At 42.4% G+C, this 26,605-nt stretch overlaps 1 protein-coding gene across 3 annotated transcripts in view; it reads left to right on the forward strand.

The window, feature by feature from the left end:
• mast4 (microtubule associated serine/threonine kinase family member 4) overlaps positions 1–26,605 on the forward strand; it is a 114,272-nt gene that overhangs the window by 14,931 nt on the left and 72,736 nt on the right. For all 3 annotated transcript variants that reach the window (XM_083930008.1, XM_083930009.1, XM_083930010.1), the window contains exons 2-3: positions 8,308–8,461; positions 13,740–13,873. In XM_083930008.1, coding sequence (XP_083786134.1) covers positions 8,308–8,461; positions 13,740–13,873 — 288 coding nt within the window. The remainder of the gene's footprint in view (positions 1–8,307; positions 8,462–13,739; positions 13,874–26,605) is intronic.

A 26,605-nucleotide genomic window follows, 5' to 3' on the forward strand; every position in this document is an offset into this window, starting at 1 on the left:
GTGAATGGACAGTGTCAGTGTAAGGAGAAAAATAAAATGACCGTCAGGTAACAGAAACATATCAGACCCTGTGGAGAGTTGAATCATAGGGATCTATTTGGAAACTGAGCCATGAGACTGTTAAATGTGCCGTTTTCCTCCAGAAGTAAACACTTAAGATCCTCAGCGCAGACAGCAAGAGAGGAGACGTTGAGGCCAGAGTGGAATTCGGGGAGAGTTGAAGTAGACAGATGTTGGGTGACGAGGTCGGCCAGAAGATAGTTTGTTCTGCTGTAGCTGACCCTTGGAAAAAGAGTGATAAACATGTTCGCTATCTCAAGAGTTCATCTAATACAGTCTACAAAGATGCAAGCAGAGCAGGAAAAGACCATCTGTTTGTATCTTTAGGCATTAAAATGACTTGGTACGGTTTCAGGAAAGATCATGGTTCATGGTTTATGTAAATTGAGTAACGTATGTAAGTTTAGGAGTCAATGTATAAAAAGTCCCACTGACTTCCGGTTTCACACGGGACACAAACACTGGTCTCCTGGGTCAGAGTCCTTTGGTCTTTTGTTTAACCTGTGGTTTTTGCATTTAATGGAAAAATGAAGCTGTGTGGCAGAACAACTTGTGTTTTACCATCAGTGAGGAAAATTCTGCCACATTTTATTATTTATACCTACCCTAGAGGAATGCGTAAATATGAAGTTATAACTTATGTACTTTGGGCGGCTTAGTCCAGTGGAAGTTGGCTTGGGAAGCGGAGGCTCGCCAGTTCAAGTCCCTGTACGTAGTAACTGGAGAGGGCCCAGTCAGGCACTGCCAAGCTGCCCTTGCGCAAAACACTGAACCCCCAAATTCTCCGGGCGCCTGCTCATTTAATGCATATGTAGGTCCTGTTTGTGTGTGTGTGTGTGTGTGTGTTTCAGGCCTGTTTGTGTGTGCAGTGTGTAAAAATAATAATTAGTTTTCCCTCAGGGATTAATAAAGTATGTCTTATGTTGTAACTTGTTTCTGTGGTGCTACCGCTTTTATTTTAATATTGATTAATTTACATCTTAGTAACTTTTAACGTTGTAAAAAGGGCTTAGTTTGAACTTTCACATAAATGGTGCAAGAGGGTGCTGAACCGTTTGGATTATCTTGTCAAACCGTGAAGCATCAGCAACATTAGGCCCTTTAATCTGGTGCAAACTTGTTTTACTGTAGTTTGCATACAGTTTATTAGACTTGAAGGCACTTATATGGCTTTGAACATTTTTAAAAAAAAAAGGCTTGTTTTGATTGAAATGCCCGGTTGGTTGGTGAAAGTTCACTCTGTTAGATAGTCAAATACCAGCCGTGATGAACTGAGATTATGTAACTGCGGCCTGTGGTGTCTTTTTTAAATACAACAGCATGGGTAGCTGCAGCTTTTGGCTTTAAAAGCTGCATTTTGTCATGTCTTTGTTATTAAAGTCTAGACCGTAATTAAGAAAATGGATACTTTTGATGGAAACCAAACCTGAAGTGATAGAGGGGGAAATTCTTCATGGTCTTCTTCAAGTGGTTTCCCCGTAACAATGTGTGAAATGTGTGAAAAGTGATATTTGATTATTACCAATCCACGTTCTTCCCAGTTGTTGGTTAGAAAAGGACATGATGGAGAAACAACGGCAGGGTGAGCGTTGAGTGAAACAAAGCACAGCGACGGTGAAAAGTGTTAAAGTGTTAAAGTGTAAAGCCTCTTGATGTATGCCGTCTGTCTTCCTGTTTTACTGTAAACATGTACTCATTGTGTCTTAGCAACCAATGAAAGACACCGATAACAATTTGTTCCCACTTGTAAAAGGTTCCTTTCATCCACCTCAGTGAAATGATAAACAACACTTCCCCTCAAATCCTTCAAAGGAAATTAATATCCCGCGGTGTGAATGTGTTTGCTAATTCTCCCCGTGTGCAGCGGCGTCAGGTGAATTTCTTTGAATGAGGAAATGATGATTCAACTCTCTTCACCTTTTGTAATGCAGAACAACCCCGATTGGTGAAGTATACCATGATATGATAAATATATCGTTGACGCGAGTAGCAGGAAAAACATTGAAATTGGCGTTAATGTGCCTGCACTTGAGTAGTTCTCATAGTCGTGCCTCTCGGTCGGGTAGACCACCGTCTCCCTTGGCTCGGACTATTTGAATATTTATTACTTGATCTTGGGGGAGAATGTCCCTGTGTGCATTCCTGCCTCTTCTGCTCTTTCATCCTTGTATTTGTCAGGATGCACGACTCTTCCTGCTGCTTTGTCCTTTTGCTAATCAGTTTGTTTAGGTAGCTGTGTATGCTTGTTTATATATATACCAGTATAGAAAATTGTCTTTTCTCTGTCTCTCCTTGCCTCCAGTGTATCCAGTCTTTGTAGTCTTGGCTGGTAGAGGTCAGCAGCAAAACTGAAACTTCCACTGAGTGTTTGCTCTGCTTCAGTTTTCTCCACCATATGCTGGAACAATTCCCTTCGCGCATTACATTTTATATTTCTTTGTTTTCTCGTACTTTCTCTTGCACATTGTCTGACATTCATTCTTTGTGTGCTAGGCTCTTTCCCTTTCCTTATTCCCACTGATTCTGCTGCCTTTTATCGAGATAAAGATCCTCCTTTCCCCCTCAGGAGTGGGTTGAGACCAAAAACACCATAAAGGGAGTGAACATTAGACTATATATGGGAATATGTTGCTCTCTAACTAACTGCTGGATTTCCCAATAGGTAAAAACATCAGTTATTGCAGGTTTAATGTATTTGGGAGGAAGGGGTGTTTGTTTTAAGCTAAACAGATCTTCTGGTGGGTAAACCGCAGGTGCGTCAGGATGTTAGATTATCTAATCTTATGTAGAATCAAAGTTACAGGGTTGTTTTGTAAACGGTATTCTCAAAAGAAAGTATGATGGTGTAACAGCAAATGAAGATCTCCAGTTGTCACATGCTCTATACAGGTTTGTGTTGCCTCGTCTTGTAGCCTGTAAACACAACCCTTTTTAGCGTACTGTCCAGTCCACCTTCTTTGTTTCTCTTGTTTGCCGTCTGTTCTCTGCTTTGACAACAAAGGGTTGTTGGTACTGTCCACTGTGTGTGATGCTGAGGGTGGAAAAGAGGATGGAGGAGGAAGGAGGGGCCGGTTAGGTTTGATCTTGCTCTCACCAGCTCTGCGTGGCTCTCTGCCGCTCTGCAGGGAGCGAGGAACGGTAGGTGAAAGGGCAACGGCAGCTGCCAAAACGGCAACGTGTGTGCTACCTGCTGTGCACACACAGAGAGCTAACGGTTATTGGCTCACTGCAATGCTTTCCATGTAATCAAGTTGGCATTCACCCCTTTTTAAAATCAATGCAGATGTTTTGGACGAGCATAAATTTGACTAATATCCTCTAATCAGAGTGTAAATTGAGATATGCATGAAACAGGAAATATGGCTCTACCGATTACGTAGATGATTGTTGGTAATTGGCTGATAACGACGTCCAAGCTCAGCCTACCAGACACTCAGATGAGACTCTGGCCAGTTTTGGCAGCCGTCCTCAGTTTTCACAGGCTCATATTTCTTTAGTGGTGAACCAACCGAGTCAGGAGGATGAAGGCAAAAGGTTGCAAGGGTTTCAAGGCTTACACAGTTTGTTCGTTATGAGCTGCGTTTAAAATTCAGCTTGTTCTGCATGCTGCCTTACTACTTATTCTACATAAGCAGCCAGAATACACCCACTGGTCCGGTTAATGATAGAAGCATGTTCTGCATCACACACACTGCTGTTTCTCTCGTCGTTTTAAAATATTGATGAATTGATCTTTTTCATGTTTGCACAGTCGAGTGAAACGCAACTGTCAGACCAAAATATCTCGCACGTCTCTAAACTTCAGACTTTGACCCAGAGCACAGATGGCAAGATGCAACTGGTGATTACGTTACTTCCTTTTATGAGTCGAAAGCCAAACTACCAGAGATAGGTAATATATTGTGGTGTGCCTGTAGAAAAAACAAACAAACCGAACAGAAACATGACATTTTTCCTCCTGTCTGAAGTCTTTGTCAGAGGTTTGCAATAATACAGACACAAAAATGAAAATACTGCACATAATTTCTCTCTAACAGCCTTCGAGGGAACAAGTTGTTGAAAGGCAACAGCAGGAATATATTCAGTAATACAGTACAGAGCAAAAGTTTGGACACACCTTCTCATTCAATGCGTTTTACTTTCTTTTCATGACTATTGACGTTGTAGATTCACCCTGAAGGCATCGAAACTATGAATGAATACGTGTGGAAATATGTACTTAACAAAAAAGTGTGAAACAACTGAAAATACACCTTATATTCTTGTTTCTTTAAAGGAGCCGCCTCTTGCTCTGATCTCTGCTTTGCACACACTCTGCGTTCTCTTGATGAGCTTCAAAAGGTTGTCACCTGAAATGGTAAATGGTCTTGTACTTATAGAGCGCCTTTCTAGTCTTCTGACTACTCAAGGCACTTTCATCCATCCATTCACACACACATTCACACACCCATGCGCAGCACAGGGAGCAATTCAGGGTTCAGTGTCTTGCCCAAGGACACTTCGACACGTGGACCTGGGGATCGAACCACCAATCTCATGAATGGAGGACGACCCACGCTGCCATTGAGCCACAGTCGCCATGAAATGGTTTTCACTCCACAGCTGTGCCCTGTCAGCTTCAATAAGTGGGATTTCCTGCCTTATAAATGGGGTTGGGACCCTCAGTTGTGTTGTGCAGAAGTCAGGTGGACACACAGCTGATAGTCCTACTGAACAAACTGTTAGAATTTGTATTATGCCAGAAAAAAGCAGCAAAGTAAAGAAAAACAAGCGGCCATCAGCACTTTAAGAAATGAAGGTCAGTCTGTCTGAAAATTGGGAAAACTTTGAGTGCATCTGTGATTTTCACAGTCATGAAAATAAAGAAAACTCTTTGAATGAGAAGGTGTGTCCGAACTTTTGCTCTGTACTGTATATTAACTTCTATAAAATGTGTCTAACTTCAAAGGGACACTGCAGCCGCTACTGTCCTCCCATGGGTCATCGTACATGCACCATTTATCACCATGATCCATGGTGTTCAGGCGTGTTTAGAGCCAGAAGCATCTTTCTCAAGACGGGTCATTATGACCCGTCTTGAGAAAGATGCTTCTGGCTCTAAACAATGTCACTGGATGACGACTCTAAGCTGCTTGTAGAGGGGTTGCTTGGTTATTAGCTGTTATTAGGTATTAGGTAGAGCGACTGTAACACCGCCCCGCTGCTCCGATTCTCCGGCCAAACTCACGCTCCATCGTCCCCTCACTCGTGAACATGATCCTGAGGTACTTGAACTCCTTTACTTGGGGTAAGGACACAATGGAGATTTACACATTAATAAATGAACATGGGTTGAACACGAACTAGTTTCTCCGTAAATATTATCAGTTGCTAAATACTCATCACTCACTCACCTTCAACCGCTTATCTGGGATCAGGTCGCGGGGCAACAGCTCTAGCAGGGGATGCTTATTTGTTTTTATATATATATTAAAAAAAAAGCTTCTACAGGGGACACAGCTCTTGAAACATTCACTTCCTTCCCCATTTTTTATACAAGTCTCTTAATGTTGTGCACATAAGGAAAGTTTCCATTCAGTCTTAACCCCAGCAGTATGAGGTTATATAATAAAACATATGTCCTCTGTGAATACATGCAGTACATTAAGTGCGTGAAATGTGACCGTGTCCTGCACTGTATGTGCCACCTCAGTATAAATAGAGCTGATATCTGTGTTTAAACATAGCTGAGAGGTAATGCACGTTCCCCCGCCCTGCCAATGGCCCTCTGTTTCTTTTCCTTCCTTCATGTGTATGTCTCAGTACTTCTACAGGTCAGATAAAGCAGTATAGGTATTTTCAGAGTAATATCACATATAGTAGACATCCAAACGAACACTTTTGCAGAGCTCTGCACATCAGGGTCATGAGATCCTGATGATCCTGGGTCTATTTGTGCTTAGGGCCGAGCGGCAAAGGATCAGTTGTCTCATAACTATTAGCTCTGAAGTTGTTGTTGTTTTTAGAAATGATGACTGAAGATAAACTTTGTTACATAACAGTATGTGTTTCTATATTAATTAGTTTATCAAATACTTATGAAGGCATTTCTTTAAAGGGATAGTTCAGCTTTGAAGTGGGGTTGTATGAGGCACTTTTAACAGTCAGTGTATTACCTATAGTAGATAAAGGTTATCACACACAGACAGGAGTGCAGACATGGGAGCTTCTGTGGACGGGGGCTGCAGCTAAACATACTTTAAACACCTTAAAAAAAAGCCTACCTACCAAAATAAATCAATATCTGTTTAATTATATGCTATATTTGGATTATTTACAACGCTTTACCTCGCCGTCAGACAGCCCTCTTCTTTGGCACTACATTTTCTCAAAGTTTTCCTATGTTTAATCCTAACTGTGTCGCACTGTTTTACTCTGCAGAGCAGCTGTTCGGGTCAGACTTTCGGTCATTTTTGGAATAAAGAATATAAGAAATAAAGTGTTTTGTAATAGCGACGACAAAATGAAGAGGATCTTTTTATGAGCAAGCGTGTACAAAAGTGTAGAAGTCTGACAGCAAGGTAAATTTTCTCAAACATATTATAAAAATAACTTGCATTTAAACTGAGATTTTTGTTTTTTTTAGGTGTCTAAAACACGTTTTGCTGCCGCCCCTGTTCACAGCAGTACATTGCTTAGCTTCTCCAAACTGGCAGCGTGTAAACCGTCATTTACTGTAGGTAACACACTGTCTATATATAAGCACCTCATACAACCCTCACTTTAAAAATAACTGAACTATTACTTTGATTAGCGTGTTTCTGTACTTCTGTCACTCTTGCTCTACACAGCGAGGTCAAGCCACCCCGCAAAGAATTGCTCTCAGTTGTCCTCAATTGTACTGGGATCACGAATCCTCCCCTGGAGAAGCGGAGAGCGTTTCCGTCCACAGAAGGCTCTGAGCCATGTATATCTTTGTATTTTCAGGGAGGGCCTCTTCCTCACCGCCGGGCATTGTTACACGGCCTGAGCTTCTTACAAGGTCATTATCTTCTGGGGATACAATACGCCGGTGGAACCTGTTGCAGTGCATAATGTAGTATATTAGTCTTTCTAACCGTCCATATTCCCTGATGTAGACGAGTCATTTTTCTCTCTAGCATTGTTGGGAAATATGTTTTGTTATTCGGGCGACTGGCCCACTGCTGGGACTCTCCTGTTACTCATTGAAAAGCCACAACAACCACGGGTGTGGCAGCCTTACAAGTCTTAGAGTGGGAAAGTGATTCATAAACTACATTTCGTGCTGAATATTATTTGCAGAACACCCTAGGAATCCCCCTTCTTCAGTCATCTGAGAACTTAAATCCTCCCTTCAGGGTTGCCTGTGGTTTTTAGATTTGCATCTTTATGTCTCATAGTCATGTAGGCCTATACCACGCGGAGGGTTTTGGGCTTGTTTGACAAATATAGACTTTAAATATAATGGTTCAGATCGAATCACCTCACGGTTGTATGTTGCAGGTTGCTGTGGTCTCTTTCCCCTTTCATTACTCGCTCCACTACCCCAAATTATGAACCATGCTTTCCTCTTTTTGTCACTGGTCAGCAAGTGTACCTGTTTGTTACCATGGAAACATACCTCTCTCGGGGTAGGTTAGCTAACTTTAAACTTTTGTCTGTCTTGCGTGGCTAGGACCAGTCTAAAAGATGTTTTTGAACCTGGCCGTTTTGTGCTTGAACACTGGTAACTATGTATTTTTAAGTTAACATGTCTTCCATAGACATGTCTGATGAGGTTATACGGGATCAATTTGGATTTGAGCGGGAAAAGAGAGAGCAGGTGTGATGTTTCCTCAATACTGGAATGACACTGTGTCTGTCTGAGAAGAAAAAATATGTAGAAGAGACAACAACACAAATTAACTAACTGTAAACCTTTACCACCTGAAGTAAAACTACTGTTTTTGTCAATGGAGTCTGGTGGCTACAGCCACACTTTAAAGATTCAGAACTATCCCGTTTAATGTACTAAACACTTTGATTTCCTAAATACTCCACTTTATTGACAATTGTACAATCCTACAGTGTTTACAAAAATCACTAATATCCTCAAGCTAATGTTTGCAACACTGATAACGGCATCACAAGCTGTAATTGATGTTCTCTGAATAGGACAAACCCAGAACGCGGAGCTCATCCTGTTCACTTCTAGTAACGGTAAATGTCATTTTTAACCGACTGATTGTTTTCTGTTTTTTCCTCCAGTTGGACAACATCCTCTACCCTCCCTCCACATACCTCAGGAAGTCCAGTAACCCCGAGTTGAATCACGGATTAAGTCCTGCCCTCAAATTTAAGCGACATCTCAGTGAGGATGGAAAACACCTTCGGAGAAGGAGCCTAGGGGGCGGTCTCACAGGTAATCATGTCATGAACAGGCTTTCTATTTTAGGTCCTCACAGCTGCTTTAGACTCTCAGATGGATGCGTTTATAAGAAATCGATGCCACACCGCAGTATTTGTATGTTTCTACTGTGGTGCTACTATAACAGCTGCTGTTTTCATGATCCATTTGTTCTTAATTTCCTTTATCCTCGAATTAATCATTCTCCCCTCCCTCCTGAATCTTCCACCATTTCCAATAGCTTAAAGTTGTATTTTTAATAGTTGAAGCCAGAGGGAGAAAGATGGTTTATGTTAATCCTCATGATATTAATGGTCACAAACCAATGACCATCTATCACTTGTAGAAGACCCCGTATTGGGAAATGTATGCACCCTGAAGGATACCTCTTACCTTTTAGGGTGCACTCACCCTGTCCTTCCACACCGCGCCCCGGGCTTCAGGGTACTTGTCCCCCCCTCCCTCTCCCCCCGCGCCCCAGCCCCGTTTGTACTCACACTGCCTGGGCCTCGCACAAATGCTTCTTGCTGCCTATACGTCATCACGCCGTAACCCGTCACACACATTGGTCGCGTGTGTGTGGCTTTGTTTACAAATCTTTCCGTAGACCTCGGAGTTTTTGTGCGTCTTGTCGACTGTTTTTGAATCTTTTCATCGACCAAATCTGCAGTAAACACTCCACCTCTGCATCACACCAACGTGAACCTTTCACCGCCATTGTTGTTGTTGTTAAATCTCCGCGCATGGTCCGTCCTTCTTTTTTCTATGTCCGAACAGGCGCACAAACCGCTACCGCCGTCGCCCTCATGCTCGTGCACGTGCGCACGCTCGTGCTCGTACATGTGCAAACTGGCTCGACAAAAGCCCACCTCTTTCAGGCGGGCCGTGGACGGCCCGCTGGCCGCAGTTATGCGCGGAGCGGGTGCACTCACACTGCTTAAAGGTACTAGGCTTCGAAGTAAGAAGTAAGTTGTACTTTTGTACGATACGACAACGATGGGCATAGCTATTGGGCAGTCGGTCGAGTGTTTTTAGTGACTGTTTGTAAAGGGACTTAACCGGTTCCAGAGTAGTCATGCTCACTTGTGACCAGCTAAAGTTGCTGGGTTATTACTTACTGCTGTCAGTGGGACTGCATTTTACGTGCGCTCCCATAATGCAACGGGCTGTCTTCCGGTGATGAGGAATGTGTAAAGTCAGCAGAGAGCTATGCCCTTGGAATTTCAGTGTGTGATGATTTGAGGTGCAAGTTGGTAGCAAATCCCGCAGTGTAACGGACAAATGATTTGCTTTGTCATTTGTGTATCTATGTGTTATCTTTAGTATGTGTGTGTGTACGTCCGTGTGTATGTAAGTTTATATAGGTAGCTATATTGTAATCTTCAGTATGTGTGTGTATGTTATATATACGGTGGTGTAGTGGTTAGCACTGTCGACTCATAGAGGGAAGGGTCCAGGTTTACATCCCAGCTGAGGCCTCTGTATGGAGTTGGCATGTTCTCCCCGTGTCTGCGTGGGTTTTCTCCGGGTTCTCCGGTTTCCTCCCACAGTCCAAAGACGTGCAGGTGTTCGGTTCATTGATGACTCTAAATCACCCGTAGGTGTGAATGGTTGTCTGTCTCTGTTCGTCTCTATGTGTCCTGTGATAGACTGGCGTCCTGGCGTATTTATTAAAAAGGGGTGGAATTAAATAAGTTTCTACTTCTTCCCACTCCTTTTCGGATATGTAAACAGAATTTATATTATTTCAGTTTACTTTGTTATATTTTGTTATTGTACATTTATTTTTCTCTCTTTTTTTGTCCTTTTCTTTATGACTGCCCGTTAATGTGTGATCATTTAGTTTTTTCACATATTGGAAATAAACTATCTAAACTAAAAAAAACTAAACCTGAACAGATTTAGGTTTAGTTTTTCTCAGGGACTCAAGAACATTCTGCACATCCAGTTTATATCCACCTTCCAGCAATAAGAGATCCCTAACAGTTGGACAAATTAAGAAAAGAGAAGAGCATTGCTGCATGAAAACAGTTTGCTGTATAGTTTCATTCATGTCCAGCTCACATGAGCTTAGATAAATTCCTCTCTGGACCATTACAGATCTGCAGAGGTGCTATTGAGCAAGGCGCCGAACCCCCAACTGCTCGGGGCGCCGGTCACTGGCAGCCCCCTCGCTCTTACATCTCTCCATTAGTTGCATGTATATAGGTCCTGTCTGTGCATGTGTGTGTATTTCGGGCCTGTGTGTGTGTGTAACATGAAAAAATTGAGTGAAAATTGAGTTTCCCCATTGCGGGAAGAATAAAGGACTTCTTCTTCTTCTAATTTGACTGCAGCCTTGAAGTGATTGTCTGTTTTTAGGCCTTTGAACAGCTTATTTTTTAATGTGTGTGGAGGACTTTCACCCCACTGATTCAAATGTTAACCTTTCTTACAGTCAATGAAAGATTGTGTTTTCCCTCTGGTGGAGCTTTGAATGAAAGCATTAGCGTTTTACTCATGGGTTTACATAAAAACAAGATGTGCAAGGAACATTCGCATTCACCTCAAGTCAACTTCCACGGCCTCGCTCATCTTTAAACAAGACGAGTGAGATCCGGTTTGCTTCCTGTTTGAGCTTGCAGCTAGCGCAAGTACCTGAGGGCAGGGATGGTTTAGACATGCTTCAACGTTATAAATAACAGAATCATTCACTATTGAAAGATCAAACCTAAAAATAGAAAGTTAAACGCTCAGATAAATATATATTTCAGCCTAAGTGTGCCTCTAAGGTCTCGCATGTCCAAAGACCTTGATGTCACGTAAAATGCTGTGGTTAGGAAAAAAACCCTATCATACAGTGTTGTGCGACTAATACAAGGAAATCTTTATGCTGGAATTAAACAACTTCTGTCAGCTTGTAATACATTTACTACAAGAGCTCTTGTGTTTTTAACCCCCTGAGGATTTCATTCCCTCTGCGAGGGGATGATAATGTGATTAAAGTATAGTTTTAAGGGTTTGCATAACTTGCCTGGAGAGCCGTAACCTTGTTCACCCTCTGGTGAATCTGGCAGGATGAATGAGCAGAGTGCAACATGTCCAACTGGACCAAACCCAGAGGACCAGCGACGGTGTGTGTAGAGACTTTTGATTTGTCGCTTTATCTTTCTCATCATGATTCACGGAGGGGAGTTGTGCTTGAAACGGGGGCATCTGCACAAGGTTGGGAACGGCGTGATCTGACCTTGCAAATACTAATACACCCCCCCCCCCCTTCCCCCTTTCTAAACGTGTTGACGAATGCCTGAAGAGACTTCCTTTATGCCGGGATGTGTTGGGCTCCAGTGAGCAAAGCTTTTGCCGGTAAGGAAGGAAGGACCGCAGCTTTCTCTCCTCATCCTGTTCAGTCCCTCCTCAACCACCTTCATTTCTCTACAGTGAAAACGGTGTAACTATGAGCGTAACTACAGCACAGTATCTGTCAGATCCATGCCCACAACTGGGCGTATAACTTTGTCTGCAGTGGAAAAAAATCCATTGAAAGATTTTCTAAAAATCTGTGTGTGTCATCTCCAGAGTGAGAAAGAAGACACAACTTAATGCTAAAAGGAACAGGGGAAGTGTACACTATCTTTTGTTTTTGAAAAAGGATGCATTTAGTTGAGAATGGACAGTAGAGAGATGATGGAAAAAAGAGATTGGGACTGAAATGCAGCCAGGGTCTCCTGCCAGACTTAAGGGGTCTCGAGGGTCTAAGGACAAAGGCTGTTGTATGCTGTAATGCCTCATGTGGCAAATTTGTAATGAGCCATAAAAATAAAATTGACTTAACTCAAACTGTTGCCAACAGAGCATCCCTAAACTGTGTGTCTGTAATGCAAGACTTGGTTGCATTGCATTTACAAAACATTACTCACATTCTTGTTGTATTGGAGAAGAACGGTCCGTCTGACAACTCTGGATTTCAACCCACATCACTGATTTGTCTCATAAGTCCGGCTCCAATCAGAGCATCGGGGGTTGACGTCCTCTTCCTGCATAGCTTGCTAGCTGCCTAGCTACAACTATGAAGTGAAATGAAATGGAAATTATGTCTGGTTAGAGCCATACAATTATGGAAATTACATTAAAGCACATTCTTCAATGGAACCAGGGCGTAATCAGCAGCAGTGGGAAAACATGGCTGGTTTATACCCAAATGCTAAAACATTGACTCCCTTTAACTAGCCTGCTCTTTTAAAATGAGTGGCACTGTCTGTTCGCAGCCTGACTTTCTTACCGTTGTTATCAACATGCATTTTCACCGTTCTCTGATTGTTGTGGTCAGGAGAAAATGCATTAGCATTAACAACAACTCTAAACTCCCTGGCATGTATCTAAAGCAGCTATTGTGTTTGAATTCTGTCGTTTTCGGTTCAAGTTTTGCTATTAGCAGGACAGTGAATTTATAAACTAGCCTTGTCCAGTTTATTAAAGCTTAACACATGTGATGATGTGTGGCTTCAGGCCTTGAGAACTTGAGATATCCCCTTTTATGTTCTGAGCACAGTCTACTTATCTCCCGTTCCCTCTCTGTGCCAAGATTGGTAATCCTCTTCTCGGTCCCCTCGAGTGTTTACTTGAACAGGAAATGGAAATATACACATGTGGATAAAGGATGACAACACTTCAACAAATGATTTCTCATTTCACGGCGTGCCAGTGGCGCAATAAGAGCTGCCGATTCAGATGCTGAGGCTGCTTATGCTGCTTTTTAAGCTTTGTCTTGGTGCGCTGAGGTTTTAGGATTAAAGAGGGCAGATAAAAGCAGCATTTAGTGCCATCTAGCTGCCAGCCATGGGAGCTGAAAAGAGGTATTTTATTTCAGTTTCACAAGGAATGTCTTTAAACAGAACTTGGAGGTAGATCCAGTAACGTACCATCATCATACTTCGTGGTATACTGTCGCTTTGATTATGTAATGTTGGGATTGTCAGTGATCTCTTAATGGGCTTTTCCCCCAGTGGACTAATTTAACCCTTTGACATCCTGCCCGGCTGCACAGGGTCAAGGCCTTCAGCTCTATGCTCCTAACAAGAGTGGACACCTAGGATTATCAAAGGTTGCTGTTATGTCATTTGACCTGTTCTGGCTCCCCGTTTACTCCCTCTTATTATGGATCGAGTGTTACACTGTGCTTCTTATGACAGTTGTTTGAATTTACAGCTTGTTTATAACTGCACATGGGTGGGAAACGTATTCAGATCCTTCCTTAAAGAGACCGTTCGTGCGTGAAACAATAACTGAAGCTTGTCCCGTTGTCGCTCCGCAGGAAAGTACCTTCTGCTACCCACCAACCCCCAGCAGACTCCGACAGCATGGCAGCCGTCATCTGAGATCTCTAACCTGGTTCGTATGTGTTCCCTGAACCTCGGCAAGTCGGACCCCTCCCTCACCTCGAGCCTGGTGAGTACTTCCTTTAATCATGAGCCACACCATGATATTCTCCATCCTGGTTAGCATTGTCAGTTACGGTTAATTTTGCTTTTCGATAGCTTGACACTGGTTCATTTTCTTTTAATCAGTTTTTTGGTTTTGTGTTGGTTACTGTTCTTGTTTAATGAATTACCTGTATTTTTTTTTGAATGGCTCTTTTCTGCCACTGCTGCAGGTTTATAAACCACTTTGTTGCACTGTTTTGAGAAATACTTTGTAAATTATATGGATACAAAACATGAGAAGTGTAAACATTTATCAAGGATAATTAAAGGCAATAGTGGGAGACACTACAAGCAAAAACATGCACTGGTCAATGTGAGATTTTGGACTATTTTATTTCCTTTACAAGTCTGCTTTCAGCTTATTATTGTTATTTTTCCTTCACTTTGTCTGTTTGAGTCTGTAGATTAACTCCTTAGCATTAGGTAATGCCTCATTTGCATATTTAAACCTATAAATCCAGAAAACTGTATAGGTTAGTTTTGTCTAAAACCCACATGATTAAGAAAGGAATCCTTGACTTAAAACACATTTTAGGTCCAAGTGCATCCCTAGTTTGAGCCGAATGATGTCATGAAGACAGAGGTGACCTTCAGCGCACTCCTGCTCTGTTCCTTCAGATGACACCTACAGATACTCTGACAATCTGATGTGGTGTATCTCGATCTCATTGTCTCAGGGAGGGAGATACGATCAAAAGCAGAGGCTAATCCAATGCTGTTAAGCGATGAGTCAGTCCCACTGCGTGTGCTTGTGCTCGGTATCAATTAGAGAAAAGGTTAATGCGTTGAAAAAGCATGCCTTTGCGTGTGCACATAAATACATGCATCTGTGCTTGTATGTGGTGCTTTTAAAGAGACACTATTTTGTGTCTAACTAACACTCGACCTAGAAAAAGGCTCTGTAACCTGAACTGTTTCTCAAACGACTCATAACATCACAGTGACCCTGTTTACACCAATAACACTAACACAGGATGTGATACAAGCCCAAAATATCTGAACTAACTCTGTACACTGGGGGGCGCTAGTGCATTTTCAGTGTTTAGAACTAAAATGTGTATCCATGTGTGTGTCCTTTGAGCTTTTAAAAGCCACAAATGAATCCCTTTGGCTACCGTGCCCTGCAGAGGGAATGAATACGTGTTGATTCAATTTAAGTTTTATGGATTGATGACCCGAATGTGTCTTTTAACATCTGCATCATAAGATAGAATATAGATATTTTTACCGCGCTCCACTGATCCCCATGTGTATTTATCTTAATTTCCAAACATCAGGAAGGTTAGGGCATGAGATCACCCCTGAGCTGTCAGGGATTGACTATCTTGCTCAAGGACGCTGAAGCAGGAGAGGTGGAGGGTCTTTGGCCACACGCACTTCCTCCACCTACCCAGGAATAATTAAGCAAAGACAAACATTGCTTTCTTAAATCTATATATGTCTAGAAAGATTCACATGCATCACAATTATCAGGTCATACTGAACATGAGGAGTATTTGATACTAGTGCTCGGTGGAGCTGTGAATCAGGCAGACATTAATGGAGAGGACTTCACGCTCTCCTCTCAGATGAGGCTGTAAGGTCACAGGGACCCAGGAGACACCATTCACCATTCAGCAAATGGCACCACAGACACATAGTTGAAATTAGGTTTTCTTGGTAAGGGTAGGGCATTGGGTTGCAATGCACGCCCGTGGTGCATCGTGTACCCCCTCCACTACGTGCCATGCTCCACCACCCCACCTCCAACATTTAGTTTTCATGTAAAAAGGAGAAAAAAAATAGATGGATAAGCAATTAATGCATCTGCTGCACTGTGAGAAAATTCCTGGCACGTCCTTACTGTAGGAGATTCCACACTGGAAATAAAAACACTGCCTTCAGCTCTTCTTAAAACAACCCCAGTCGTCTATCTGCTACAGTTTAGCCTCAGGCTCATCGGATGAGTTTCCTCTGGTGAAACTAATGATTGCCAATGCCATGACATTTGTAGTAAATGTATTTTTTTCTGCTTTAATAAGACAGGAGTCTGACACTGCTATCAGATACCCTGCTGATACGGACTCAGATAGTTGCCAATGGAGCTGATCTATTCACTTCAATTCCATGTTTATATATTTATGAACACTGATTTTATTTAGGATTTTGAATTCCTGTTTAAATTTGTTGCAGCATTTTTAAAAAGTTTACACATGAACCTTATATTAATTGAAATTCCTTTTATTGAAGAAGATTTTTTACGGAGTTGCTGGTAGGTCTTTGCGCGACTTTGGAAACATCACGTATTTATTGAACTTTTATTGAAATGTGCTCAAAGTAAAGTTTTTTACAGGCTGCTGTATTATTTAAGCAGTTAATGTTAAGATGTTTTGTTGATGCGCTGCTTGGCTTTCACCACCAGGTGATGCCTGTGAGTGAGTAGCAGGTTTACTGGTGTGTAGAGGAAGAATTCTTATTTAGCTTTCTTGATTATTTTTGTATGACGGAGTTAGTTAAATTAGAAGCTAGCAGTTTTATCTGCACTTCGGCAGACAGAAGGGAACCTGCTGTTTGTCTTTGTTCATGTCACGACAAGTCAAACCACATAACACATCATTTTGGTGACCTTTTATTAAATGTATTCCAGTCAGTAACTCAGCGAACACGGGTAAAAGTGCACCGCTGTAAAGTGCTCGACTTTACGGACAAAACGAGAGCATCATTGTGAAACGGAAAGTTCAAGATTCAAGAAGCTTTATTTATCCCGAGGGAAATTATTTTGCAACAGTTTCAATACAAAGGTGGGAAAGGATCAGAGTAACAATAAGCATAAAAACATAAATCAAATCAAAATACAGCTAACATCAGATAAATCAAGCATGAACTAAGTGTGAGAGTGCAACAGACATCGTGGTTAAGCGTAGGTTTATACAATATACAACAATCCGCACTGTTCAGTTTAGCAGCAGATTGAAATAAAATAAGTACAAACTAGATAAGTGAGAAGGAGCAATAAGTTATAAGTGTTAAAAATGTTGCAACATGTCCTACAGAACTAAGTGACAGTGTGGCACAGTGGAGTGTAGCAGCATTTCGTACTTAAGTAAGTTACAGTAAACCACAGTGAAATGTAGCAGCCTGTCCTAAAGCACATTAAGTGTAGCAGCAGATAGTTACAGTACCATTAATAAATAAATAATAAATAATAAATAAATAAAGTGGCACAACAATCGTTTTCTCTCAATCATATTGTTTTCTGTTATTGTCATATTTAGTGTTACAAAGTTAAGAAAGCAGTCTTGCATGTATAAGAATGATCCCAGCCACACCACGCAGTGAGGCACACAGGTTATTAATGAAACACTGGTATTGGATCAGTGTGTACAGTACGCAGTCAAATATCTCCTGTAATACGCAGCTCAGATGGTGTCTCATCTTTATTCTCTCCACTGTTTGCATGCCCCCTGATGAATCCGGGGTTGGCACCATGAGAAAATTAGATGCCGGTGACCTCAGACATTGTGTTGTGCAAACTCGAGCTGAATGGCTGATGTGTTGCTACATCTTAACGCTATCTTTTGGAGCCTGCTTCTCTGACACCTCAGGGGTTCTACTACAGCCACTGTATTATCCCACTCGCAGAACAAGCTTAGAAAAGATGGTGAATTGGTTGACCTTGGGAGGAAGGCTAAAGACACACACACCTCAGCTTCTAGCCTCGACAATGGAGGTGCTGTTTGTCTTTGTTTCCTCTTAGGTTTTTAATTCTCAATTAGAAAAGTTTGGTAAATGTGAGTCCGGTTCGGGGACGATTGCACATACTGAATGGGATCCAAACAACATCTTCAGTGTACTTAAAACTAGCAGGATAATGCCTTCCAGACAGGCAGAGTGGCATTTATCATAATGACGGTTATATGACTGAGAAGTCCCTGGCCTTCATGACAATGAATGAATGGAGGGCTGCCAGTGATTGACAGCAACGCTCAGATGCATGCCAGTGCAGTGCGCATCACTGTACTGGCATGCAGCTGAGCATTGCTGTCAATTCTAACCCCAGCCAGATTTGGCAGATATATCCATGTCTGAAATAATTAACTGGGTTTTGGATTTGTCTACCGTTCATTCAATTTCAAATAGAAAGATTTGAATAATGTAAGTGACAATGTTGTTAATTGGAATCACAGAATAACTCAGGGTTCGATATTATCACGGTCTGTTATAGACGATAACAGTGGTATCACGATACAACGGTTCTGTGTTATCCCTGTATATTGCAAGACAATCATCTACGATACATAAAGATATGTTTAGAGTAACTGAAGAAGAAGAAATACCCAACAAAAAGGTGATGCTGATTATTTTCTAACTCCTTTATCTAATTAAAAATCAATTAATTGCCCTATCGTTTCAGTTCTACTTTAGTTTAAACTGTGACACACTAAAGCATTTGTGTTCAAACCCATATTTTCCAAATAAGAATGTACATCTCTTGATGTTGTTTAATACATGTATAACTATTCACAGTGTCCCTTAATTCACCCCCTTGTCACCTACTTGTCTGCAGATTATTGGCGGTTTAAAGACGCGCTTTTACCCCCCGTCGCCTCACAGGCCTCCTGTTATTGCTTTTTGCCTTTCCCTCTCCTTCATGCTCTCCCATCATGCCCCTGGGTGTGCATGGCTCTTTGACAAGCGTGGCACATCTTTAGTTGACTGTGATGCTCTTTGGCAGAAAATCAATACTTCACTTCTGGTGTGATATGGAGATAAGACCGTCATAATCCCGATGTTGTGCCTTTATGGACTCTCGTTCTCCCTCATAATGGCAGTCAGTGATGTCCTTCACTGATATCATTGTTGGCGCGGCTTGGTGGTGCAAAGGAAGGAACCGTGGCTTATTTATACAAACATAAGGTGTTGTGTTGCTGTTTTTAACAAATAACATAGATTTTTCCCGTCAACACTGAACAATCCTGCCTTGTTTTTTTAACTTCAACCCCAACTCTAATGGAAAACAACCCAAGATCACCCAGAGTGAATAGCCACTTGAAAACAAGAGAGTGGAAAATAAGCGACTCAGATGCACCACATTGATCTGGTTCTGTGGTATCTCTCTTTGTTTTGTGGGCGCTGCACCACTGCACGGCGGCATGATATCATCCACAATTTGTGTTGTTTAATGTTTAAATTTGACCTTTAATCTGTATATAACACATTGTGGTGTGTGTTTAGTGTATACAACATATGAGGAGCTCTTTTCCGAAACGCTATAAATCCATTTTAATAGTTTTCAGGAAAATTACATTTTTTACCCAGACCCACACATTTAGTTAATATTCAATGTATCTTGTCAGAATGGTTTTTATGGCTCAGTGTGAACATGTTGAACGGACAGACGACACAAAAAACACTCCCGCTTCAGAGCGTCGCCATGTTGGATCGCATAGACCGCTCACTGAATTCTGATTGGTCGAGAGGACGTATCGCATTTAGGTTAAAAATAGGTTTGGCGCTGGTTGCGGTTTGGAAAGGAACTGCATCTTGAGACCATTTTAAACTAGGAGATATAGAGATTTGGCAGAAACACTGATGAAGCAGTGAAAAGGTTCTGTATACAGCAAAGTGGCTCAAACTCATTTTTTTTAAATTTGGCTTTTATCTCGTTTTGGAAAAGAGCTCTTCATATATTGCACTGTTAAAATTATTATTATCAGAAATCTCTTCAAGGGTTTGGGATGTGGAAAACTTAAGGTGAAACACTACATCAGGCACTGGTTGTTTGAGATTTTGAGATTTTCTTTGCTTCCTTAACATGTTTTCTTTCAAATAAGTGGAAAGAAAACGTTCAAAATACACATTTAGGTGTTTATTTTAGCACTCTTTGTCTATTTGCATCTGTAGATTTCTCTTAAATTCACCAAACGTTGGCATTAGATATTTATAATTTGCACAATTAACTTGTAACTGGGGAAGTTTCATGGTGATATCTATGAGTTCAAATGTGTCGCGCAAAATGTATGAATTTTACGATTCATGTCTTTAAAAAGCCGTTTTCTCAAAATGTTCCTTTTCTTTCTGAGCCAGAAATCTCCACACAGTCGCACTTACATACACCAAACTTTCCCGTTTCACTCCCATCCATATTCAGAAGGTTTTTGCAGACGGTTCGTTCATGCATCATTCATAGCCGCATTTATAGAACATTTTATTCCTAAAAACATGGTGATTTCTTCTTTTTTTTTTAGGGCTGTTGACAGTATTTTCTGTTTTATGGAGCGCTAAAAAAAGAGATATCCAAAAAACCTTTGACTCTAAAAGTCAACGGACTTTATCCAATGTTCACATTTCTGTTCTGGAAATATCTGCAAATTTCAGCATATTTTTTTTACAAGAGAATGCCTCATTTGCATATGTAAACGTTTTCAGAAAACTTGTAATACAAGAGTAATTTTCTTAATGTCAGTAATCAACCAGAGTTGAGTTTCATGGTGATATCTATCAGCTGAAATTTTCACCCTATGCACCTGCAGTGTCTCCCCTCAGAGTAATCCGTTGGGGCAGTAGTAGCTCAGTCGTTAGGTGATTTGGCTTGGAACTGTAGGGTTGCTGGTTCAACTCCCTGTGTGGACCATGTATGGAGCGTCATCTCCTGGGCACTGCTGAGGTGCTGTTGCACCGAACCCTCTACTGCTCGGGGCACCGGTCACTGGCAGCCCCCTCGCTCTGACATCTCTCCTTAATTGCATGTATATAGGTCCTGTTTGTGTGTAACATGATTAATAATAAGAGTGAAAAAATTCTATTTCCCCGTTTCGGGATAAATAAAGTAATTCTTCTTCTTCTAAACCACTTCAGCGCACACACACAGGCATGCATGCACACACACACACACACACCTGCAAACAAGAGATAGAAAAGATGAAAGCTGAATCAACCCTCCAATTGAATTTACAACCAAACAACGAACACTGTCTCTGCAGGGAGTTTCATTTAGTCACAAGGGACTGTGTGTCCGTATTTCAGCAACATTAGTACAACAATAAACAGTAATATTACCTTTCTGCATCAAACATTTAGCTCATGTTCAGGAGGTACATTCATCTCTGTTTCTGTTCTCCCCTCGCTTTATGTTCCACAGAATATCTTTGGCAACACGTCCCAAAATTACGAAGCGTGCGGCGTGTTACTGTAAACATATGGGGTGTGATAGAAATGAAACTGTCACTCCACATAAAGTGATTGCGGTTGAGACATTGAACCCCCTGTCATCCGCTCTGTTTGAGATGCAATTTTCTCTGTTCTGAGATTCAAATGCGACGCTGTTGTGCACAGTGTGACATTGTGTTTATGTGAAACTGAGGAAAAGGAATTGAGAAGAAAAAGTCTATTGGATTGTCCAAGTGGACTCAAGCTGACATCATTTTCATCTTATGACCGCTTACATTTGCATGGTTGTCGCAATTTATTCCAGATTGAAAAACCAGAGAGGAATTGAGAGTGATTTGTTGCAGCTGTCGGTTCGTCTTGGTTACTATCTTTGTGCTTGTTGTCAAGGTTAAAGACTTGCCTCGTCCATTGGGAGGCTGGCTCAAGGGTGTTTTTATCATGGCGGGATATTCTCACTCCTTTGGCTTTGGTCAGATGGATTCTTTGCACTGCTTTGTATGGAAGGAATTGATTCTTCCTTTCCTTACCGCTCTCTTCACAGGCCCATGTCCCTCCTCCGCTTGCCTCACATCTGCAGGTCGCCTCTTGGTCTGATAAGCCCAGGCAGAGCAGAGGCTGTGGGTCACTCAATCAGCACTCGCTGCATGCTTTCAGTGCCGCCTCTCCCTTTTTACTCCAAAGGTAAAGGGAAACGACCTCAGCTGCCCACCCGCCAGGAGGAAATGACTCACAGACAACCCCCGGACTTCTCCCGAAGGCTATTCTGTGGCTCTGCTCCAAGGCTACCGGTACAAACTGTCTGCCTTCATATCTGCCCTGAACTTGACTCCTAGCAGCTATATACTGTTTTTTTTTAGATTTTTTATACTATATATTGTTCCTTCTATAGAAACAGCCATAACAGTCACAATCATAATGAAATAAAATGGAGAAAAGCAGCAAAATGTCACATTTGAGAAAACTTGAGACAACAAATATTTAGTATTTTTAGCCACGCTAGTTGCTTGGCTCTATGATTGGGGATGTCGCACCATCAGTCAGTCCAGCGCTGCAATATCTCCATGACTATCGGATGCAGAGCATGTGAGCGGAGTGGAACAGTGAGAATTACTGCTCCTCACTTGCGTAGCTGTTCGTTCCCCCACGCTCCAGGCCACTCTGCTCAATATCGCTCCAAGCTCACTTAGGGCGCACTCACCCTGTCCTTCCGCACCGCGACCCGGGCTTAAGGGTACTTGTCCCCCTCCCACTCCCCCCGCGCCCCAGCCCCGTTTGTACTCACACTGCCTGGGCCTTGGCCAATGCTTCTTGCTGTCCATACGTCATCACGCCGTAACACGTCACACGCATTGATCACATGTGTGTGCCTTTGTTTACAAATCTTTCCATAGACCTCAGAGTTTTTGTGCATCTTTTCGACTGTTTTTGAATCTTTTCATTGACCAAATCTGCAGTAAACACTCCACCTCCGCATCACACCAACGTGAACCTTTCACCGCCATTGTTGTTGTTGTTGTTAAATGTCCGCGCATGGTCCCTCCTTCTATTTTCTATGTCCGAACAGGCGCACATACGCTCCGGCCGTAGGGCTCGTGCTCATGCTTGTACACGTGCGCACGCTCGTGCTCGTACATGGGCAAACGGCTCTGCTAAAGCCCACCTCTTCCAAGCGGGCCATGGACGGTTAGTTATGCGTGGAGCGGGTGCACACTGCTTAAACGTACTAGGCTTTAGCTGAAAAAACGGTTTTGGCCCGGGACAGAACGACAGTGTGAGTGCGCCCTCAGATTTCACCTCGCACTTAAATCGCTCACCACTGGCTCAAAAAAAAAAAAAGAACAGCTGTGTTGTTTCTAATCATATGATCTGCATCTACAAGATGAGCTTGGGCAAGCTTCGAACTCCTGGTGGGAGTTATACCGGAATGAAATCGGAGCAGGAGGTTTAGACGACGCTCCAACTTCCAAAATATGTTCTCCGCTTCGTCCACAATCCTCCCGCTTGCTCCGCTCACATGCTCTGATTGGACGAGTTGCCGTAAGATTTAGTACAGACATTCATTGGGCCAAGATGGAGCTTAATGACTTTGATCATCTACTGACTGGACACCTGGAACTGCAAACAAGGTCGATTATGACTATTAGATATTTAGAATTTTGAATCCAAGCAGCATACCTGCCAACAATAGGTTGTGAAAGAGGGAAATGGCCTACCCCCAACGACCGTGCCCATATAAAAACAACCCTACACTACAGATGAATAGAATAAATACAAGGATGTGAAAGTGTTTTATGAAACTAAAGATTAGGTTATCGTCTACCAATGGTACCAGTGGACCTCCATGGTACTGAAAACACAGATAACATCCAAAAACACAAGTGATATCATCGCATCCTGAGTTATTCTGTGTTTCCAATTAACGATATGTCACTTACCCATTGTGACGGCGTGTCGGGATGGATGCCAGTGAGCACAGTCAGATGTGTTTGACGACACATGCTGCAGATTGGGTTGCCAGGTTTCACAAAATCAAGTGTCAGTTGACGGTAATGTGTGATGGCGCTCATACTGTCCTCAAGTCTGATGTGGAAACGTATATATCCCACACAGAAACGGTCTCACTCATCGATTTGTGTAGCAACGTGAAATTGGGGGATTAGTGGGAGAAATGACCTGTCAGGGGCACAGCGGGAGGAAGGGTTCAAAATCGGTATTTGCAGGTATGTCACAGGGCTGCTCGTGTGGCTGCAGACCCCTCATATATCAGTTGGCCGATTATGTCACAGCTTTCTGTCGATCGTTGGCTGTTTGTATCTTGTATCGGCCGTTTATATATTGTGTTACATCCACTGTGTAGAGTAAAGATATAACAAGGTCCCTCTCTGATTGAATGAGACCCTTTTGTGTTCCCACAGCTCCTCATCTTCATTGTTCAGTCCAATGTGGTATTTTCCTAATTGCTCCTTTAAGCAGCCACAGACTTGAGCAATGACTCGAGACCTGTCTGTTGAACATTACAAGATTCTTTCATTCCCTCAGGTAATCTGGAGGGCATTGTTCATGCTGAAAAAAGTTGACTACTGTAATCCTCATCCTCTGTGGGTTTTAAAAGGGTTTATTAAAAAAAAAAACATGATTACTCATGCGCAGACCCGAGCTCTCTACTCTCTGCTTTCTTATCAGCACGGCCGCACAAATGACTGTCACCCCAGCCACCGCAGCACTCTATCAGCTCTCGGTTGTGCACGCTTCAAAAATGAGAAAAAAAAGTTGATGTAGCGGTCACCTGTCTGACAGTCCCGCGCAACCTCCTCCGCCAGTTTTGTGGTAGCGGGTATAGCTGTCATTCCAAGCCTTACTCTCTAAGAGAAATCATTTGAGCTTGGCTGGAGATGAGGAGAATGGAAGGGGCCCACTTAATATTCACAGAGCAGTACCACAGTGAATGGAAATGAGTGAGAGAGAGAGAGTGGAAAAAAGAGAAAGCACAGAAGAGGGGGACAAAGAAAAACACAGACTGAAACAGAATGCAAAATTGCAGGATAGACTTGGCAGCGTGGCGTCAGGAAACAACTTATTTTTTCCCAATCCTAATAATTCAGGAGGGTGTGGGGACATTGAGTTAGTGAGTGTGAGAAGATCTGTGGTCACTTGCCTCAAAACTCATCTCAGGGCGGAGCTGTAAGAGACAGAAGCAGCGCGTGAAATTGTTGGAAATTGAGACAGGATATGCAGTTGTATATAGAACAGGCTGTGCAGGGAAGTGCGGTTGATTTCAGCATGATAATGACTCCGTATCGGGGTTTCTATGTACAAATTGGCCCACAGCAGTTCATGTGACATTTTCCCAGCAGGTTTGAAAGGTCTCGGGCAGCAACATTTCACTTAAATGTTGCTGTTCCTTCCTTTTTCTCCCCTCCTCTTCTCTGCCACGTTTAATATAAGCTGGCCATCATGTTTCCAGGTGTGTATTTTGTAGTCTCCATGTGCCTCATTGTCTGCATTAAGACCAGTGAGGTCGTTTTGCCTGTCTGACTCCGACAGGATGCCAGATTCATTGTTGAGGTTGGACGAGAACAATGTTGGAAAGGATATCCTCTCATTTTCATGGTCACCTAGGGTGCCCAAAAAGCGTGGCTGCTCAGAGAAATGAGTCTTGGGGCTCCCTCTTGTCCCCGGTACCCCCACCCGTTGCTACGCTGAATTAGAACTGCCTATCTTCTCTCTTCTCCCTGCTTCTCCCCACCCCTTGCTCTCTCGCTCCATCTCTCCTTCACTCCTGAAGTTACACAGGAGAGGAACAAGAGGAGGCGTCAGCTGACTGCCTCCTTCCAATCAGATAAGTTCTGATGGAAGTGTTTAGCAGCTGCTAAGATCAGGTTCAGCCGGAGGGAGGGAGGGAAGAAGGGAGAGAGAGAGAGAGAGAGAGAGAGAGAGAGCAGGAGGCTGGAGCGAGGCAGTGCAGCATGGCTATGAGCCGGTAGACAGGCATGATAAGTCGGGGCTCTGTACCATGGACGAGTCCAGCATTCTGAGGAGACGTGGGCTACAGGTAGGCGAGGAAATGCACCATGCCTGTGTGTGCAGCTGTGTCTGTGTGTGTTTGACCGGCACTTTCCTATACTATATAGTATGTGTGCATGGCTTGTGCTGCTCCTCCTGTATTGCTCTTTTAACAGTTAGTACTTTGAGACCTTTTTATGGCAGTACAGTGTGAAACCCTGGCTGTTAACGCGTGTGCTGATGTGAGAGAACGTCTTCGCAGAACTGTAGCTGATGTACTAACAAGGATAATTAGGATGTTCACTGAAAAGGTGACTGGGGGGAGAAAAAAGCTGCAAATGTTTTCATTTTCACGACTTTGTTTCTTCGTATTTGGAAAATAATACTTTGTGTCCAGAAAGTGGTACTTGAAAATCATTTGTCACGTTTTGTTCTTGTTGGCTGTGAGCAGGAGGAGTGAGAGATGTGCACTCACGGAGCTGGATTGATCACGTTGTGGGTTGAAGGGCTGTTCTTGTGCTTTATTGACTTTTTATGATAATGGATATAGAGCTGTAAAGATTACTCGATTAGTTAATGGCCAACGATTTTGATAAACTGTTCGATTACATTTTTTTTTTTAAAGAAAAATAATGATCTGATTTCAGATTCTTACTTCTCTTTACTCCTTTTTTTTTTAGTTATGGACAAAACGAGACATTTTGAGGACTTCATCTTCACTGATCCACGTATTTCTACCATTTTCTGACGACAATTTATCTTTTAAATCAAGAAAATGAATCATGAGATTAATTAACGGTTAAAATAATTGTTCTTTGCAGCCCTTAATGGAGGGTGTGAGTAAGCGGAGTTCAGGACAACAGTCCAACAACACATGAAATACTTAATCAAACTATTGCCGCCATCACTCTGCGGTAACGACAGATATAAATGCAGGTGGAAAGGGAGGACAGTGTCGTGAAATATGAAATTGCTTCTATTTTCACCACAAGACATTTCAGACATTAATCATTTCCCCCCGGGCCGAGCCGACAAACTCTGCAGC

Source organism: Echiichthys vipera, assembly GCF_963691815.1.
Source record: "Echiichthys vipera genome assembly, chromosome: 16".
Lineage (NCBI taxonomy): Eukaryota > Metazoa > Chordata > Actinopteri > Perciformes > Trachinidae > Echiichthys > Echiichthys vipera.